At 43.0% G+C, this 19,503-nt stretch overlaps 1 protein-coding gene across 2 annotated transcripts in view; it reads right to left on the bottom strand.

Annotated features, from left to right (window-relative positions):
- The window catches only part of LOC110978472 (cubilin-like), a 28,384-nt gene that overhangs the window by 3,112 nt on the left and 5,769 nt on the right, over positions 1-19,503 (bottom strand). For both annotated transcript variants that reach the window (XM_022233498.2, XM_087130583.1), the window contains 22 exons: positions 19,016-19,178; positions 18,291-18,550; positions 17,267-17,435; positions 15,796-15,977; positions 15,014-15,198; positions 14,032-14,210; positions 12,985-13,032; positions 12,439-12,641; positions 11,231-11,396; positions 10,141-10,319; positions 9,262-9,436; positions 8,413-8,594; positions 7,651-7,734; positions 7,152-7,239; positions 6,280-6,533; positions 5,314-5,485; positions 4,299-4,480; positions 3,446-3,617; positions 2,635-2,825; positions 1,863-2,031; positions 1,148-1,329; positions 681-864 (listed from right to left, as the gene is read on the bottom strand). In XM_022233498.2, coding sequence (XP_022089190.2) covers positions 681-864; positions 1,148-1,329; positions 1,863-2,031; positions 2,635-2,825; positions 3,446-3,617; positions 4,299-4,480; positions 5,314-5,485; positions 6,280-6,533; positions 7,152-7,239; positions 7,651-7,734; positions 8,413-8,594; positions 9,262-9,436; positions 10,141-10,319; positions 11,231-11,396; positions 12,439-12,641; positions 12,985-13,032; positions 14,032-14,210; positions 15,014-15,198; positions 15,796-15,977; positions 17,267-17,435; positions 18,291-18,550; positions 19,016-19,178 — 3,769 coding nt within the window. The remainder of the gene's footprint in view (positions 1-680; positions 865-1,147; positions 1,330-1,862; positions 2,032-2,634; positions 2,826-3,445; positions 3,618-4,298; positions 4,481-5,313; positions 5,486-6,279; positions 6,534-7,151; positions 7,240-7,650; positions 7,735-8,412; positions 8,595-9,261; positions 9,437-10,140; positions 10,320-11,230; positions 11,397-12,438; positions 12,642-12,984; positions 13,033-14,031; positions 14,211-15,013; positions 15,199-15,795; positions 15,978-17,266; positions 17,436-18,290; positions 18,551-19,015; positions 19,179-19,503) is intronic.

Below are 19,503 nucleotides of genomic sequence, written 5' to 3'. Positions count from 1 at the left end.
TCTGCGCTAAATAAACAGACACGGGCATCATTTATGAATGCATAAAAATGGCAGCACCACACAGGACCACCTGTGTACATAACATGCCATGAGTGGATATCCCTTTACTTCCCCGTTGCTGAGAAAAATGGTAAAACATATATACATGTAACTCAAATTAGTCTTTTCATACATTTGAACACTTTTTCACAGCAAAAATTTTGACCTACGATATTTTACATTTTCCTGCAACACAGATAAGGTAATCCTAACCTAAAAATTCTTTTAAAAATTTTTAAGAGAGGGAAACCATGGACCTGTTCAAGTCAACCTACCCCCCCCATTCACTGCAATATTTCATATTTCTATTTCTGGTGAAATTCTTGCTTTTGAAGGACCATACAAGAATCTGATGACTAGCAACCCATTCAACTGCCAATCTTCTCTGAAGAGAGCTGTCCCCTCAGTGACAAAGAAGAATCAGGTTTTTCAACCATGCATAAATGTGCACCCACGAGATGTATTCCCACAAAAATGACATCATTGCTATGTAAAAGCACACCAGCTATTCTTTATCTCATTCACATTCAGTGCAGGTGCATTGCCCACTTCCAGAGGGTTACAAAACATCATTCGTATTGAGTATTTAAAGTATATCGTATCCAGAAGAGAGGTATAAACATCAAGCATTATGGGCCTACCCGTGTTCACGGCAGCCTGTATCGGTAGGGGCTGAGACTCGTAAGAGGCACTAAAACCTGTTGAGGGCGTCCTGTCATCACTGTGGAAAAACACGAGGACGTCATTTGTCTCTGACGTCCAGCTGAATGCGCTGGGCTTCCTGCCACAGAATTTCTCCTTGTTGTTCTTGCCAACGTCCGATACCTGAGGGGGAAAATGACAATGAGGTGGATGATACGATGTCAAGAAATAGGCACAAATATCACCCAATGTGGAATTTTTTCGTATTTCTTCAGGTATTGGAGAACCTTTTGTAGTGTTACGCATTCAGAAAGAGAGGCTTAGGTTTTTTAGTTATCAAATGGAAGAAATTCAGTGCCACAATTGTATTTCGTCCAACTGCCAAATTCTTTTTGCGGTTTATTCGGATGACAAAATAATGAAGACCGCAGTAGAATCTATAAAATGTAAAAAAATGAAAACCTACCTCAACAAAGTCGTAGGGACAATTCTGATAGCCCTCCAGGCTGAAGTCGGAAAATGTGATCTTGACACGCTGGTCGCTAGCCACGACTATGTGGAACCGACACTCCTTGCTCAGCGGGTAGTTGGCAGGGTGATCAGGAGTTGTGAAGACACCAGATGGAGCGGTGAGGTCCTTATCGCAATCTATGTGATAATAAAAGAAAAGACCTTAGAGTCCTTCTAAAGTTAGAACTGAACGCAATGTCATAAAAGCACCACTAATGCAACAAAATGACAGATACAGAGTCAACAGTCTTAAGCTGGGAACTGGTTTTGCAGTGACAATTTCTCCAAACTAAAACATTCTATTTGAGAGAAATTTCATAGGGTGTACTGACGCGATTGTCTGAAGTTGGTTTGCGGTCTCTATGTTTTAACAAAAGAGGGTCCTTGGTTGATGTTTGTCATTCCTTGTCAAGTCGAAATGCACAAAACAGGGGATGCAGGTAATCTAGTCCCGGACTGTCCATTGTCCGCTGAACTTTTCAATAATCATCGAGGTGGGAACCAGGCTGTCCGCCCAGCCTATTTGCTAATCCCAGATGGCTTGTGCAAGGTGCTTAATAATGGTCGCACCACCAAAACAATGATGTATGCCTAGCCCAAAGTCCTGAACAAAAAATACCAACTTTTCAAAGGAAAATAACAAAATCATGTGATGTCGCACTCTTGCCTACCTGACCGAGTGCTCAGGTCGACCTGTTCATAGGTGGCCCTAAAGCCCTTGTAAAACACAATCAAGTCGCTCTTGAAGACCACCTTGACTTGGTTGGTGCTGATCAGTCGCTCAAAGGGACTCTTGGTGCCACAGAGCTTGTCTGACGTACCTGAGACAGCATCCTCGATCTGCAGAAAGGGGAGGGTTTATTTCAATTTTATGTTGGGGGCTAATTGTTCTCACAGTCACAAGGTGGCATTAAAATGATACAAACACAACATGGTCGAAGAGAGGGCACGTTATGGTGCCATAGGCAGCTGCCAAACGACGCACATCTGATGACTTAGCACAGCCAGAGACTAAAAGTGAATCCAAGGAATGCAGAGTAAAAGGTAATAGCTACAGCTGGTTCCTTTGAAGTCCTGTGTTTAAGCCACAGCCAAGTGATTGGGGCGAGGCCAGAGAATCAACAAAACCTCAATACTCACATATGACCCGGAGTGGAAGTTGATCTCGTGCCACAGTGCTGACAGGCAAGTGCTTTTATAGCCATCCGTGACATCCAAAAAGGAATCAACTTTGTGGTGGACGGATTAACATTTTACAGCAGAATAACTGAGATGGGACTGATCCGACTATGAAAAACCTGGTGAATCAGTTGAAATGAGTTTTTGGCACACATATCAGAAGAGATTCTCAGCAAGTTTTAACCCTAGCCCACAGGGTGTATGTAAAATCATATTGAAATCAGAGGATTTGCTTGGGCTATTTTTAGGGAGAGATACGCTCACCTGGACGTAGTCATATTCACATTTTCCGCTAGGTGCCGGACCCTCCAAAACAAACTCGACAAACACCAGGTGGATGCCATAGCCAGGTTCCACGGTTATGACGTAGTTACATTCCCTGAGGTTGGGGTAGTGGCTGGAGGATGTTGGGCTCTGGATCTCACCAGACTGGTCATTGAAGTTGTACTGACAGACTAAAGAAACAACACGGGTCAGGCAGGCAGGCAGCCTTCGCATGAATCGACAGGTTTTCAACAATAATCTGTAGGTTGCTGAGCTGCACCAAGAAGCGGTGGATGGGATAGCTTTCTCGTTTCAAGAAGAGTGGTGTCACATGGGTCATTCTATAAATTTGGGGTCTAATAGTGTGACTGTTTGTGTCCCTGTTACATCTGACCTTTGTGATGTGACATATCATGGAAATATCACCAGAATTGATTTCAAACTATTACTCTTTGTTTGACAGGTAACTTGCATTAATTCATCACTCTTGGAAATTAGAAAATCTATTCTGAACTTACAAAATCATGGATTTGACATGCATCCTCCAAGGGTCCCCAAGCTCTGTTTACAAACACCTGTATCTACCACTCATAACATTCTTGAAGCAACTGCTTATCCCAGCATTTGTGAAGGTATCCCCAGGTCCTTAAGTCAAAACCCCCTCTAGTTGTAGTGTTGATATTAAGTAGATGCACACACACAGCATTCACCCCTCGAGATCTACAAAGAATTCCCTTGAGACTCACGGAACATAGAAATTGCTGCTTAACAATTTTGGGAACACTGCTGCATATCTTCCACCAAGCGTTACCTGTCTTTTCTGGCCTGTCTTCTGTCTCGTATTCCACGGTGAAGCCCCCGTACTGCCGCTGACTGTCGCTATGGAAGACCACAAAGACCAGGTTGGAGTCTGACGTCCAGCTGAAGGGAGTGGCCAGGTTGCCACAATAACGGTCTGCCTTCTGGGTTAGCTTGTCAGTGACCTGGATAAGGAATGGTGGAAAAATTTCTCATGATTACAAAGAAGGAGGCAGCTTGAAACTTGCCCGTTCTTGTGAAAAGAGTTTCCAATGTGAGATGACACCACATAAATTCCAAACGCATGTACATTCTAAGCTGAGTGAGCACTAACACTGCTTCAGATGGAACATTCTTAACCACATATAGGCCACAAGACAAAAATGGTAACTTTTGAGGGTTTTCCCGAGTCTCAGTTTGGTCTTTACATCGAGCTCAAACTTATTTTTATCCACCGGAATTGAGAGTTTTGAGCCCATATTTACCAAAATATGGAACTACTTTCAATTTTAGGTAAAGAAGCACCGTGGAAGGACATCTCTTTTTTGAGTAAATGTGGTTCTGAAAAGACGGAGGGTACACAACATTTCGGATAGTATGCCCTATCCATCGCCAGGAGTCTCCTGATAGCAGATAGAGCATAATTTCCGAAACGTTCAGTACCCTCCTTTTCGGAACCAAACATACTCAAAAAGAGGTATCCTTGCATGGTGCTACCACAAACCTCTAAAACTTGCTTTGAATTTTAATTTGAAAATTAGTTCAACAGAGGTGGTTTCATGCCGGACATAAAGCCCAAAACAAAGATAAAGCCCTGATGTGGAAAATACTCCCCCTTTAGAAATACTAAGGAGCTGCATTGTTACCTCCACATTGTCTTTCTCACACTCGTCGTCAGATTCGGTGTTGAAACTGGTGAAGGTCAACTTGACGCGCTGGTTGGCCAGTGCCAGAATGATGTAGGTGCAGTCGGAGTTGCGGGGATAGATGCCCGGGTAGCCGGGCGAGTCAAAGGCACCGGAGGAAGCCTCAAAGATGCCCCCACAGCCTGGAAAAGGGGAGGAGAACACCCCCCCAAAAGAAATATGACAAACTGAAGTCACTTTCGTGTAGACCTTTATCATGATGCTGCCATGCTTGCTTTGTTCCCTGTGGACCTACTGGCAATAGTAATACATCTTCAGATATTGATAAAGGGGAACAGACTACTTTTCTTTCCTGCCTGAGGTTGGTTACATTGTTTTGAATGGTAGAAAAGCAAGATGGCTGCCCAATGATAGAGGTCTATTGGGAGGTACAAGTTTGCTGGCAAATTCCACTAGATGAGCACAACCTATTAAGCAATTGGATGTAATACTAACACCTTTGTATAATCCAAACTTTCCATTACACAGACTTTTTCACCAACTGCCTGAAAACTGAAAATATCTGGCATTAGTGAAGGCAATCATATTCAATGCTATGGCAAACATAATAGCAAGCTTGACATCATCAGGAAGCATTTTGTGTTAAATCAGCGAGGAATTTGCTGTGAAATCACACATTCTTGTGTGATTTGGGGCATCCAGTAAAACCTGGTCCAGGAAAGCTCTGGAATACCTTTAAGTATGGGACCAACCAGGATAAAACATGAGATGCACATATACACCAATACTGTCTGTTTTCACTAAATGTAGCCCCAAAGCCCAAATACAGCCCCACCCTACATGAAAGCCCAACCCTGTGCCTAGACGTAGCCTGAGATCATCAAGATGTATCCCTGGACCTGTTCCCAACTGTAGCCTCGGCCATTAAGGTGTCTTTCCACAGTTAGGGGCTATAACTACAAGTTTAAAACTACAAGTGTTTAAAACTACACGTTAAACTACAAGTGTAAAATACCTGTTGGATCGGGGCGCTGCTGGAATATGTACTCTGCCTTGAAGCCTTTCTTGACCACGCTGCCATCTGTGATGAATGTCACCATAGCCTCATTGCCGGAGGACACCCAGCTGAAAGGCAGCTGGTTGCCGCAATATCTAACATTCCGTGTCGTGTCTAGGTTATCTTTGATCTAGTAAAAAAAAACAAGGAGCAAGGATTAAAACTTGCAGCTGTTGGCAAATAAATGCCTCTGAATCAAAAACCACTTTTGAATGGTTTTTAAAATATGTTCTGGTATTGTTGACATTCACACGAGTCAACTCTTGCCTCTACAAGGATATCTCGTAAATTTTGAGTTGCATTTTACTTACAGCTTGGCAGATGATGCAATTTCTCGGGGAGGTGAAATTAAGAATAAAGAATTTGTTCTCCTACATAATTGCTCACACACCACATAGTTTAAATAGCCTTTTCAGGAACTTGTGAGCAAAGCAAAATTAGGACAAACAAGTTTCTCTTTCGGTGGGACTTTACCGTATCCACCAATATCTGTTTATGCCGGCGTAGGCATCCCAATGATGGTCCCTGTACCGACCCAAACTGCCCTATAGTTCATCTGCTATGCGGGCTGATCCGCCTTAGCACCGTAGTGTTTTACAGCATCACCAAAGAGAAAATACAATGCAAGACAATGTTGGTGAACTGTTTAACCATCCAGCGTACTTGAGTCAATAAACTACCCAAGTATACAGGGTACCTGTGAGGGCAAAGAGGGCATGGTAAAACCTGGTAGTGACTGAAACAATTACAACGATGGCTCATGGCTGTATATACTTTCAAGGGAGTTGAATATATAGGAGTGTTTCTGGGCCAGGTGAATGGTTATAATACGCCATTAAAACACATTGATACTCAATTGGTGCTGGAATGCTAAGCATTACTACCAATGACACAAGACGGCCTTTCTGAAATTGCAAACAATACCTCAATGGAGTCATATTCACAGGCCGTCTGGGTGATGGTGACGGCTTGGCGTTTGTAGAGTACATGCCGCTTGGAGCGGGGGCTCGCCAGTGGGGTGGTGCTGGGCATCTCCAGGTTGAGCTCCACAAAGTTGACGAAGACGATCTCGTGGGCCTTGCCGTGCAGGAGGTAGTCCATCCTCAGGTTGGAGGGGTAATCCTCTGGATAGTTGGGGCTGGTGAACAATCCCGCCATGCCGGTGAACGTCTGACTCTCTGGTACAGAGAGCAAAAAGAAGATGTGCAAAAGGACCCCACTACCAACACCACTGTTGGCATTTTTACATGGGACCCGAGCAACGATAGTTCCCACCATCTTCACACAAACTTGAAACCTCTATTTCTTCGATTGGTTGATCCATGGCCAAATACTGCACTACATTCTGAGATCCACATTGCTTTCCCTGTAGTGCACTATTTCAAGGTATAAACTGCATTGTGTCTACAAGGCAAATTTATAGCTATGCCATCATTTGAATATGATGCACACATTAAGTTTGCTTGAAGATAAATGTATCTTACTACAAGTCATGGAACACAGAAGAACACAGTACATCTAAGTCACACATACCACTCGGTCTTCGTCCTCACGGTTTGTGGAACACAGGCATAACAATTTATTCTATATTCCACTCAAACTCACGGATATCGACTGACAATATTCCAAGCATAAATGCACGCAACAATCCTACAGCCTCCTTTGAGTATTTGTGGAGTGTTCTATTTTTCCTTCAGCTTCATCTCAGGAAACCCGAATGCCAAACAGACCACCTTGGAAGACAAAAAGTTTATCTTTACTTGATGTTCAAAAAGATCAATGCTGCATAGTCTTACCATCGAGTTTTGGGCGGGGAGCACTGGCATAGTGGCCATCCACTGTGTGAATACTGAATGAGTTCCCACTGATGAATTGCACAATCACCTGTCGTGGGAAAAAAAAGAAACAAACAGCCACTTGTCACTCTCAGTTCTACTGACTGTGAGGAGAGATGTTTCCAGGAACAGCTTCTAATCAACAAAACTATTGCTGGCTTTCTACAAGGTTTTGTCTCATAAAACTGCTCCGAAATTACTTTTGACTCTGTCAGACCTGCTTGTGATGGCCATGGACCAGCAACTGCTCTCTATCATAAGGCTTTCAAGTCCGGGGTAGCCTTGTTTTCGTAAGTTCAATAAAAAGTGCTAGAATTTGTTAGAACAAGATAGGTTCCTTGCGGTCACGCTAATGAATGGCAGAGTTGGGTCTGATGTAAAACTAAGAAGTTCATGGACTTTGCACAGTGAGGCCTTGTTATCAAAAAGCGGGGCCTGATTGAAGCAGGAATAAATGTACCTCGTTGGCGTCGGACGTCCATGTGAATGGTTGCTGTGCTGTCTGGCAGGTGGTGTCGCTGCGCTCTGTGGTGGTATCTGTGACCTGAAAATGGAAACCAGTATTTCCGGTGTCAAATCAAATGCTTTCTTCATGTTCCTTGGGCCACTGTTTCATTTTATACAATGCTATCTTTTACTATTATAAAAAGACACTCTACTTTCACTTGCAAACCTTCTTTTGAGGTTAGATCAAGTTATGGCAGTGTTAACAAAAAAAGCAAAGTCTCTAAAACTTTTTCCATTTGAAGGTACAGAAGTATGCCAACCGGCATTTTTTTAACGAACATTTAGTTTTTGGCAGCAGGAACCAACTTTGCCGTAGGTTTATTTTTTGGGTGCCATTCTGTCTCTCAAACTCAAAATGTCCACTCAGTGTTTCTGATTACTCACTTGACTGATATTTCGAGTCAGGAACAGCCAAATAGCAACTGCAAATGCAGTTAAATACTGGTACCTGTACTGTAAGCAAATGATTTCCTCTGTGGAACTTTAAGTAACAGGGTTAATCAGTGTTACCATGGAACCCTGCGATGAGCAGTTCGATATTTCAAAAAGCCAACATCTTTTGGGAACAAAGCGTGTGAGTGATTCAGAGTATGGCTACGCCGATAGGGACAGTCTATCACAAGCGTGCCTTGCTGTTCCTGAATAGCCCCGTACTGGACAAGCGTTGTTGGAACGCCAAACTGTCTCACTGCAAGGGATTCAAGATTTCAAGTACCTTCATGTAGCTGTGGCAGTCTTTGTCCTTCAGGACGAGATTCCTGATGGTTAGGATGATCCGCTGGTTGAGCACTGGTTGGGTGCGTATGACAATGTAGCAGTTCCGCTGGCCTGTCACCAGGGATGTCGACGGCCAATCGAAGGTGCCAGGGAATTCCGCATCCAAGTACTGCACGCATGCTGAACATGGAAAGAAATGTCTGTTAATCATAGTGAAGAAACCTGAGTGAAACTCCGACATTGGACAGGTACAACCACCCACAGAAACATTTATTTGAGACTGGATCCAACAGAATCAGTATTTAGTCCATTAGTTTGGTCATTTTGTTTTAATCTGCATCAGAAAAGAGCCGACTGAACCCTAAGTCTCAGTGTATCACCAAGTTGACACCCTGATGCCAATGGACGTTATGTGGGTGGAGCATACTGAGGCTCCTATTGGTTTAGATTGTTTTAAAAAGGCTTTAAGAATTTTGCACAAACAAAGTGGCGTCAGATACACAAATGTTTATTTTTTGTTAAGTCGGGGGGGGGCTTGTCACTGTGTGAAACTACCACTGTTACATCAGATACTGATCTGATGTAACAGTGGTAGGAGGATCCACACACTGATTCCAGTGTGTGGATCCTGTTCCAAGTTTCTGGCAAACATTTGGCAATTGGGTGTTTGAATTTGCCCCCAATTAAAATGTGGTATCCATGTTACCAAAGCTTTACTCGTGTACACCAAAGAAACATCGGATGTCTCAAATGGCCTTCAGGTGCCCAGCAGACCCCCATACATCCCAAAAACATACTAAAACCCTGATATTTGTTTACGGTGGAATGGCACCTTTTTTTTACGTACTTGCCGGGGATGGGCTCATGGTAGCTTTGAAGTTGCCCTCGTAGAAGAGATACGAACGATACGGCAGGCTTGCGCAGTACCACAGTATGAGCTCGTTGGAAATGGATGTCCAGGAGAATGGGAGCACCTTCCCAGACACTTCAATAATAGGTGTTGCCGACACATGATCGATAATCTGTGGACACAAAAAAGTAGCCCGGATTGCAGTTCAGTCTGTGTTTCAATGAAACAAGGCTTTGGGAACATTTATGGGACAGTCATGTCTCTCTTCATATAAATGTTTAATGCAATCTTGAACAGGACAGAATGCTACTACCTAAATTTCACTTACATGTACGTGTGCATCAGTAGCATCAGTAATTTACATGTAACAAAAAACTCGGAATTCAAAAAGGTCACTTTTGATAAGCATGCCACTTTTAATAGTGGCAATATGATTAACCTAAACATTCCTGAATACTTCAATAGGATTCTGGATATTGGAAAAAGGAATGCCATGCAAAATTTTACATTTGCATATATGGCGAACACAGCAAATACAGCAACCCAAAGGAAAAATAAAGGGCATTATAAAGCATTGTGAAAGCATTCACTCAGGAAAGTTCATCTGTGACATAAGTAATGAGGCCACAGATTGGCCAGAAATTTCCATCCTTGCGACAAAATCGCTCATGTTTCTAAATACAGTTGTTCATTGTCTAGTGATGCAGTTTCTCTACACTCAGCATAAATACCATAGGAATTCATTGTGTGTTCAATTTCTGTATCACACAGAATATCCTTCATTCTCTGTGTAAATGAGCCCTTAGATAATATTTACATGTGCCGTTTTTCCTACTCACAAATCAGGATCTAGTGCAACAAACAGCAGCGACTCACCGTCAATTCCGGGCAGTCCTCCAGGTCAACGATGACACTGTTGAAGGATGCTGTCACACGGTCTGCCACATGGCCGTGCAGCAATGTCTCACAGCCCTGCAGTCGGAAGTGGGTCAGGGGAGATGGGTAGTCTGCATTGGTCAGGTTCCCCGAGGAGGCCGTCACGATCGACGAACAGTCTGTAGGGAAAAATTCACACCAGGTGAACAAAGTTCACAATTTGTCTTCTGCTGAAGGGGGGGGTTCATATACTATGAATATATGTCACATCCAAATAAACACATATCATAATTAGAAATGTGCCTAATTTTTCTCTTATAACAATGCATACATGAAGCATAAATACCAATGTACGTCCACGCAATGACAAAAGGAAACAATGGTGCGCATTGACACAAACCAGAAACTCTAGTTGACAAATGTTCTTGTATTTATGCTAGCTTAACACAGTCAGGAATTGAGTTCAACAGATTGACAGCATCAACTTCAAGATGTGTTAACCTTTAGAAGGACCGGCAACAAAATATCTCAAATATTGAGTTTACTTTGAGGGCAGAGGAGTCAAGCATTTTTGTCTTTATACAAGATCTAGAGAAACGGTTTCTAAGGCTGGGATGTAAACATGGTGATATGTTGCCAGCAAAATGTTGACATCTTTGACATCTTTCCAGGATCTCACAAACATGTTTGGGAAATGGATTCAAGACACAAGTTTGTCTTACAACTCAAGCCGCAGTTTTTGATACATTGCATTTTTTTCCAAAGTAAATCAGAACACCCACAAAAGGTCTAAGAAAACTTGTTTGAGTTTCTCAGGATTCTGGTCTCCTGCCTCTTAATTCATTGTTAAAAAGAGCAGATAAAGGAAAACTCAATAGGCATAAAAGAATTTTACAGTATTACAGATAGCACCAAGATCACATGCGATTAAAACAGGAATTACACACTATGCATGAGTAAGATGAGATGCTTTCTTGTTTGCACATACAGTACAACGTAGGGTATGCACAATTAAAAGAGCTTGTCACTGAAAAGTTCACGTGGCCACCCATGCTGAACATGTGGAGATTTTAGATAGAAGGGGACCAACCTTCGTTGTTTCTTCCTTCGATGCTTGCTTCGGCAGCCCAGCCAGGGAACGTGGAGTGGCTGTTTGTCCGGAACCTCACAACGGCCGTGTTGCCGGCTGAAGTGAACAGCGGGTGCCGCTGATTACCACAAAAGCGTTCTGTGTGCCCTGTGGTCAGGTCTTCAATCTGGAATGTTGACACAGCTATTATTAAAATGCACGCTGCAACCTTATTAGTCATGGGCAAGTCCATGATTTTGCACATGCTATGTGCCATGCATGTTTTTGGAAGTTTTTACCCCCAAAGCCATTTACGGATTTGGTATTTTCCATTCTACTCTTTGACCTTTGAAGAATATTCACAAGAATTTTTGCATTAGTAGTCCATGTAATGGTTATGTATTCAATGAAACATGGTGTTACAAATTGGACAAAAAGAGGACCTTTTCACGGACTTGACACTCTCATGCATATGTACTAGCTGTTCTGAGCATAACTCCGGTTTTTAACAGTACAATTAAGCTTTTTATACCCTAACATTTGCATGCTTAGAACCCATCAAAAGGTGTAAGGTTTCAAGGATGGATTTGCACTTGGAAGATATAAATTTATTTTGGATTTTTGCCCTGCCTGACGTGTATTTTGACACCGTATACTCAGTGTATGCCCCCGAAAGCAAATAACAATTTAACCCACGTGAAACAATCAAAGCCATGTTAACCTAAGAAGCTGAAGGCAAGAATGTGAGATACACGCTCTTGAAATAACTGGAGCTGCACCAAAAGTGATCAACAAGTTCTACTAATCTTTATATTTAATGACTATCAAGCCTGGATCGAGGTCTTGATCCAGAGGCCACTGAACGACGGTGCTGAGAACAAGGAACTTGTGGTTTAGAATCTTAACTAGCAATCTTGGTACACTGAAAAAATATCTGTGCACTGGGACAGCACCCAAGGTTTTCCGTGAGATGCCCTGTTTTGTTGTCATCATAGAATACAGTTGTTCGAGCATATTTCAACTGGCCAATGCCACTGCAATTTTCTGTGACGTCACAGTTGGGCTTCCATCTTCAACAGTCATTTGTGCACTGTTATGGGAAAGCTGGAAGGTTTCTGTCCGAATTTGGTGGTGGCCCACAATGCAAGACCCCACGGTCTGGCATACGTGTATTTCAGACAGAACGGTGAGAATTCAATGGAGAAACAAGCTGAAAATGTGTTACCGACCTCCACGTAGTCCTTTGTACACACATTGTCTTCATGCTCCAAGGAGAATTCGGTGAAGTGAAGCAGAAAGCGGTCGTAAGGGCCGTTCAGAAAGTAATAATTGCAGTATTCGTTATTGGGGTAATCCCGACCTAAACTGAAACCCTCGGACTCAAACTTCTCCACGGTGCCAGAAGGGATGTCAGTGAAAGTCTGGTCGCAGTCTGAGGCCACGTGGGGGGAGGGGGAAAGACATGGCAATATTAGTGACAACAAACACAACAAAAACCATTTTACAAGCTTTGCACAGCAATTAATTGTACAAGTCCGATAAGAAAAGAAACGCCGAGGACTGATTCCCCCGAATGGAAAACCAACAAATTCAAGGGCACAATTTAGGTTCTTACCAACAAATCAATCGGGAACAAATAGGGCAGATAAGCCAAGAGTATCCACATGCCAACAAATGACTCCAATGACTGTCCACCGGAGACAAACCCACCCTATGCCCTCAACATTTCTACAAGCACACTGGGACTTTGTACAAAAACAGCACTTACAGCTTACCCCTTTGAATCCATATTGTCATGACATCAGCAGTAGCAATGTTGGTTCCTGAAAACCAAATCGTGAGACAAAAATCATACACAAGAAAATCCCTAAACGGCACATTAGCAAACTCAAGTAATTCAAATATCAAATTGAAACACAAAAGGGGCTGTTCATATTGCAGTATTACCCTGAGAAACAGAAATTCATTTCCTCCCTTAAAACGCCCGAGCACCTGGTCCGTAAGTAAATTAGAATGCACAATATCAGCGCAGGAAAGGACCGAACTGTTTTTTTTTTTAAATCTCAATCTCTGTTTACATTTGGAAACCAAAATACATGTAGATAAAATGTTACCTTCCAAATCACTGAAAAAGTGGAAGGAAACTTTATTTCAGAACTCTGGTTTCAATACAACAATGGTGTGAACAATGGTGTGAATGGTATTTCACTGTATGGGCCATGTTTGTTTCACATGGATCCGAATCAAGATCAGTGACCTGCTGTCGGTTCACGGATACCAAAACCCACCTAATGGATGGTGGGAACCAGCATTAGGATCACTGATTGAGATCCAGATCTGCAAGAATCATACAGGCCCATTGAGAAAAGGGTTATGGATATCACAACCACCTAACGCCTGTCTAAAATATACCTTTATCAAAGGCCAAAACAGATCTGAAAGCTATAAAAATAGGCTTGTTTTAATTTGAAGATTACCCATTTTTCAAAGTTTTGGAACACACTCTCTGTGGTGACGTATCCCGGGAGTCTGAAGTTGCCAACCACCACCCCCTCCCCTGCCCCAACAAAATGTTGCACATAATATATCTTTTTCTTAGGAATTGAAAAGGTCAACATTTTACAGATGAAAAAGTTTGGACAGAATTTTGAACCAAGTTTGATGCTGCCCTCCTCCGATCAAAGACCTGGATATGCCACCGACTCTTGGGAGGGTAGGATTGCCTATACTCAGGATTTTATCCCTCAAATGAAACAGGAGTAGCCATTCTGGGGGTCAAAGCAGATGAAGTTGTTGGATGGACCAGGGGCTAGTTTTTTAACCTGTGGCTGTCAGGCCGGCCTCGGACGCAATGCTGTAGAAGAACTGGGCCACGTCCCGAGCGGAACGCTCGTACGGACAGACGGCTGGACTGAGGGGGCTAGGGATCCTGTCTTGGACATCCAACCACAGTCTGGCCGTGTCGTTGTTGCAGGTGAAGCCGGAGGAGCCCAAGTTATCACTGTTCACAAAACATGAAAAAGGAAATACAGAAATTAACAGGTGCAAATTGCACTGTTCAACAAGTTGTGACTAAACAGTTTGGATGTATTCCACAAAATGATTTAAAGCATGAGTTCTTTCAAGATGAACTTCTTATTGTGAGACACAAGACTTCTCTGACTTAATAGCTTACATACAGCACATGTATGATGTAATCTTGGCTGTGCCTGCATGAAAACATAATTCCGAGTTTGGGTGGACCATTACAGTTCTTACCCAATCTTATCCATCCAATCCGGGGACATGTAGCCCAGTGGTTAGGATTTGTATTAACTCCTGATCGCAAGGTCAGGGTTCGAATCCTGTGATCAGGCTTACGTTGTGATCTTGACAGACTACCCTAATTTGCATCTCTCCACCCAGGAGTAAGTGGGTACCCGTGAGGACAGGGAGGGTTATTATGGGTGATTATTACACCTGGCAGCACCCAAAATCGTCAAAATGGTCGTGTGCTCCCAATCAAGTTGAGGTAGTTTGTAGGAATGATTCTGAGCTCATTGCCCAGGGATAAATATGGTGCAAAGCACACTGCGAGTTTGTCAGTACTCAAATGTGAAAAATCAAACTCAAATTGTTGTTGAGATTTTGTAAAGATGTTTTGTGTTAGACTGTTAAATTCAAAGACGAGAAATTCCTCGTGATGTGGCCAAAAGATGCCCCCAGCTACTTTGCCTAGGCCAGTGGTCTTCACAACTTAAACTGCGGAAATAAAAGTGACTATCCCCCTTATCGACTGACTGTCCTGGCTCAAAGGTAACTTACGTGATTGCAAAGTTGTCGGTGGTACTGAACTTTAAGTTGCTGCAGTCAATGTGCAAGAGGTCGTCATAGGATGCGTAGATGAGATGATCGCAAGCGAACCAGCTGATGATGTCGTCCACCTTGTCGTGGTTTACAAAGTGGAAGGAGGAGACAGCCGAACCGGCCTTGTACAGCTCTATTTTGACCTGGCCGGGAAGCAAACAATAGAGAGCCACTGGTCTTGCATCACCGAAATCCTCTTGGGATCAACCAACAGACACCATTCATAACCCAGTATACCACCTAAAAGGTAGGGTTGCTAAGCAAATGCTTGCCCACTGCTGTGGTAGCCAATCTTGAGGAAAACATGTGGTCGCGTGGTACGCTGACGTCGTTTGTTAGGACCCCGTACATATGTGACCCAACCTTACAAAATGAGGCACATGTTGCCAGAGCCCCTTTTTGAGTTCATTGGCCTTTAAAAGATTCTTGCACAGTGGAAATCAATGGGGAACCTCAACATTTTTCTCCAGTGGAACCTCATTTTCATTGTCAAGATGGCAAACTGAGGGATTGGATTAAAAAGCTCAGTTTATTTATTCTAAAGCAGAAAAACTGAATTAAGAACACATGGCCTTGAGACTCATTTCGTTGGATCCAGTCTTGCATTATCCTACCACAGTGCTAACAAACATGTATTTGGAAGCTTCATACAGAAACATTTGCAGCACCAAAAAATTACTTTTAATGGTACGCATCGTGAAAAGACAGGGGATTAGGAAATATATTCATACAAAACCTACCTTCCTAACAGCAAGGTTCTCCCAGTCATTCACCTTTCTGCTCTTGAAGGTTCGTGGGGAGTCTTTCTTGAAGATGGATTTGGCCTTTATGTCCCATTCTGAGTAGCCTCGACTGGTGTCCAGCCACTTGCGAACTACACCGGTCTCTTTGTCCGAGGCAGCGCGGAATACCAATTCCCATTCTATTATTTATTTTTAAAGAAGGATATTGGAGGCGTTATCTGAGGGACAATTATTTCAACACCAAACCCAATGTTACCCCGAGATCACAGTTAATCTGGTATTAAAACTGCAGTTGTCTCCGAAACTACTGTTTGTATATGTAGGCACAATTATTTTTGTACTATATTACTACTAGGTAATTGGAATGGTTGGAAAAATTATTGACTATAAGAATATCTTTTGAACAATCACAAAATCACTTTTCACAACAAGACATGTTAGCTCCAAGAAAAATCGGAAAAAATGTTGCATCCTGTCTCCACTTCAGTAGTTGTGTACAGAGTCTATGGGGAGTAAAGAGAATTTTTTAAGTATTTCCCAGCAACATCGGTAAATGTTTCTCAGTCCAGAATTCGTGTCTTTCCAGCATTTCTGTAATGACTGACTTTTATTGAGATGATACATGTATATGATGAGAAAAGTGGAGTCAGGATGCAACATTTTTTCCAAAAAAGTAGCATCCTTTAACTGATGATTGCCAGACTTTGTGTTTGATTTGAAATTAATCACTGGGATTTTTTTCCCTCACTGACAGGATGTTTCAGTGAGTACTGCGCGCTACCTGTACATGCTGAAAGCATAAAAAATCATTCACAAGCTGGCTTGAGTCTCTTAACAAGTCTTAACAAGTCGCTTCACAAGTCACTTCAAAAGTCGTTTTACAAGTCGTTTCACAAGTCCCTTCACAAGTCCAGTCACAAGTCCCTGCACAAGTCCAGTCATAAGCAAAGATCGTATAGCGCCAAAGGCGCAAGATGGATAAATCTGCCCAAAGGGTTAAATTACAATGGGCGCCATTTGAGCAAGTGATACGCCTGCGCAGTTTAGCTCACTAGGTGCACCTGCTTGCCGCAGCGCCTGAAACTTTGTATTAATGTGCATTGCGCAGGTGTATTGCTTTCTCAAATGACGCCCATGCAATTACAACGTTTTACATGTATTCACCGTGAAGTTGGCCATCTTGCACTGCTTTGCAGCACTATACGATCTTTGGTCATAGGTAACAAGGTGTACAATGATAACAGAATGCTTGTGAATTGGCTCAAGACTTAAAGGGACTCGCAGGGACTTCTGATAGAGTTGAATAAAATACTCTCAAACACACAACTTTTGGTATGCAACAACTGTTGGCTCAACCAATTAGCTATTGGGCTCACCAGATCAATTGATCTGCTCAAATCTAATCAACTTTCCGGACAAATATGAGGGGAAAAGTCAATATCTGTCAGTGAGGTGCATTCCCCGATACCTGAGGCTGGCCGCTTTTCGATGGTTCGGTAGGTGGCGTGGAACCCCTTGTAGTTCTCATCTGCATCGCTGACAAATCGGAGGATGACTTCGTTGGTCTGTGAGAACCACGTGAAAGGTGGGAGCTTGCCACAGTAGTAGCTGGAGGTGCCTTCCAGCTTGTCAAGAATCTGCAATCCGGATGGGCAGGTGCCATGGACGCTATTACAAAATGGCTTTGCTCTTTTGGTGATAATGCTCATCAACTAGCACTTTACAGAGCAGTCAAGTGCTGTCCCCGGCGCATTGTCCACCGACACAAATTGAGCATTTAGCTCGGGAACATCGCCAATGCACAACAAATGAGGTCAGTGTTTTAGATTTTAAGGAAAAAGGCTAGTGATTTTGGACACTTCAATCCAACACCCAAAACAACTCACTGGCTGGTTGCAAACTATGCCATCAATACGGGCGTTTCACGACAGGGCGCCCCCAAGAGTTTGTAACACATGGCCAATCACAATGCGCACAATCCATCGGCCCAATGTGCATTTCGAAAGGGTAGAAAGATCTTGTGCATTGTGATAGGCCAACACGTTACAAACTCGGAGGCGCGCTATTGTGAATCAACCATATTATTACACTATCATCAGATGCTAATGAATGGGTAAAATCGGAAATGCATGAAGGGTGCTTCAGTTGAAAGAAAAAGCCTCCCCCAGGTTGACAAGAAAGCTTAACATAAAGACAAACAAGTTTCATTTACATACCTAAGGCAGACTTTGAGTTTGTTTTCTAGTGAGAAAAACACTCATTTTTCTTAAGCTGGCTCTTTTGTTGATTTCCTGGACTGTTTCTCTTCCTTTCGTTACAGATAACCTTGACCTCAAATTGCCTCTAAACCTGTTTTTCAGAAAGAGGGTAACCTTGTGTGGACCTAGCTGAGTCCATACAAGTTTCACTTAACCTGCATTATGCAAACCCCTCTTGTTCGAGAGTCTACTCTAGGTGTATAAAGGGGGTACACATTTGTGTTGTAGACTCACTTCAACATGATCGGCGTTGACACACGGCAGCCCGTCCTCAAACTGCAGTACGTCTAACGTGGACCGGCGCTGGCGAGGTACGGGAATGGGCTGACCCTGCTGGTCTTCTCGCTCCAGCTGGAACTCGTCAAACTTGACCACCACGATCCGGTCGGGCTGGGCGTAGATGAGGTAGTGGGCCTGAGTGTTGGGCGGGTACATCAGCGGGTAACCGGGCGAGGTGATTGTTCCCTCGGGATCCATGAAGAACTGGCTTCCTCCTGCAGGTGAAAAAAGATGCTCCACGAAAAATGCCATGCAATTCCAAGGCAGGTGACTTTTTTCTGGCTGAGCAACAAGGCCCAATTTTGCAGTTCTGCTTTTATTGGACTTGTGTATTTACATGTATTATGAACATTCTAGGCTACAGCACCAAGAAAGAAATTCTCGGCAAATTACTCAGCCAGGATATCCTGAATTACTGGATGTAGGTACACCCACATTCCCTATTTATTGCCCAGTGGGCCAGTCTGTACACATCTTGTACTAACCTGTATTCCATCCAATGGGGTCAACTTGAGGCCAGGATCAACAGGCATTTATGGGTGGTGGCTGCAGCCACTACCACCGTCTTGGAGACTTGCCCAAGCTTAACTCACTTTCTACCAACTTCTAAATACACTACATTCACTAGGCAGACATGGACGGCCCATTTCCAGCAAAATATACATGTATCTAGCACTTACTCGGAGCTCGATTCTCTGTCTCGTAGAGTATGACAAATCCCTTGTAGGCATCATTTGCATTGGAATGAAAGGTGAGACGGACCTCATTGGAATCGGAGGTCCACGAGGCATCACCAAGTGAGCCACAAAACACCTGCTTGCGACGACTGTACATATCCTCAATCTGATCAGAGGGAATAAAGAACTCTTGCCACGTAACCAGCTTACAAAAATAAATCCAGCTCGGGGCAACAATGTATGACAAGACTCCTTTTATCTGTGATGCTTTTATCTGTGATCCTTCACATTTTTTAAAAAACAGTGGTCTGTTTTGTTTTCACTTTGTGAAGAGTTATTCAAACATTTACTGTGCACTCTCCATATTTTCCATTTTTGGAAGACCAAAAAAGCCACTATGTTTGGCAGTAAACTTCAGTCAAAATTACTTGGCTCCAACAATGATACAAAGCCTGGTATGCTCCGCATAATCACAAAATGTGCTTACTGTA

The sequence above is a fragment of the Acanthaster planci genome, linkage group LG20 (genome assembly GCF_054643075.1).
Source record: "Acanthaster planci isolate LZ-2023a linkage group LG20, COTS_SCS, whole genome shotgun sequence".
Taxonomy (NCBI): domain Eukaryota; kingdom Metazoa; phylum Echinodermata; class Asteroidea; order Valvatida; family Acanthasteridae; genus Acanthaster; species Acanthaster planci.
The sequence above is the reverse complement of the archived record's forward strand: the minus strand, read 5'-3'. Positions and strand labels throughout refer to the sequence as shown.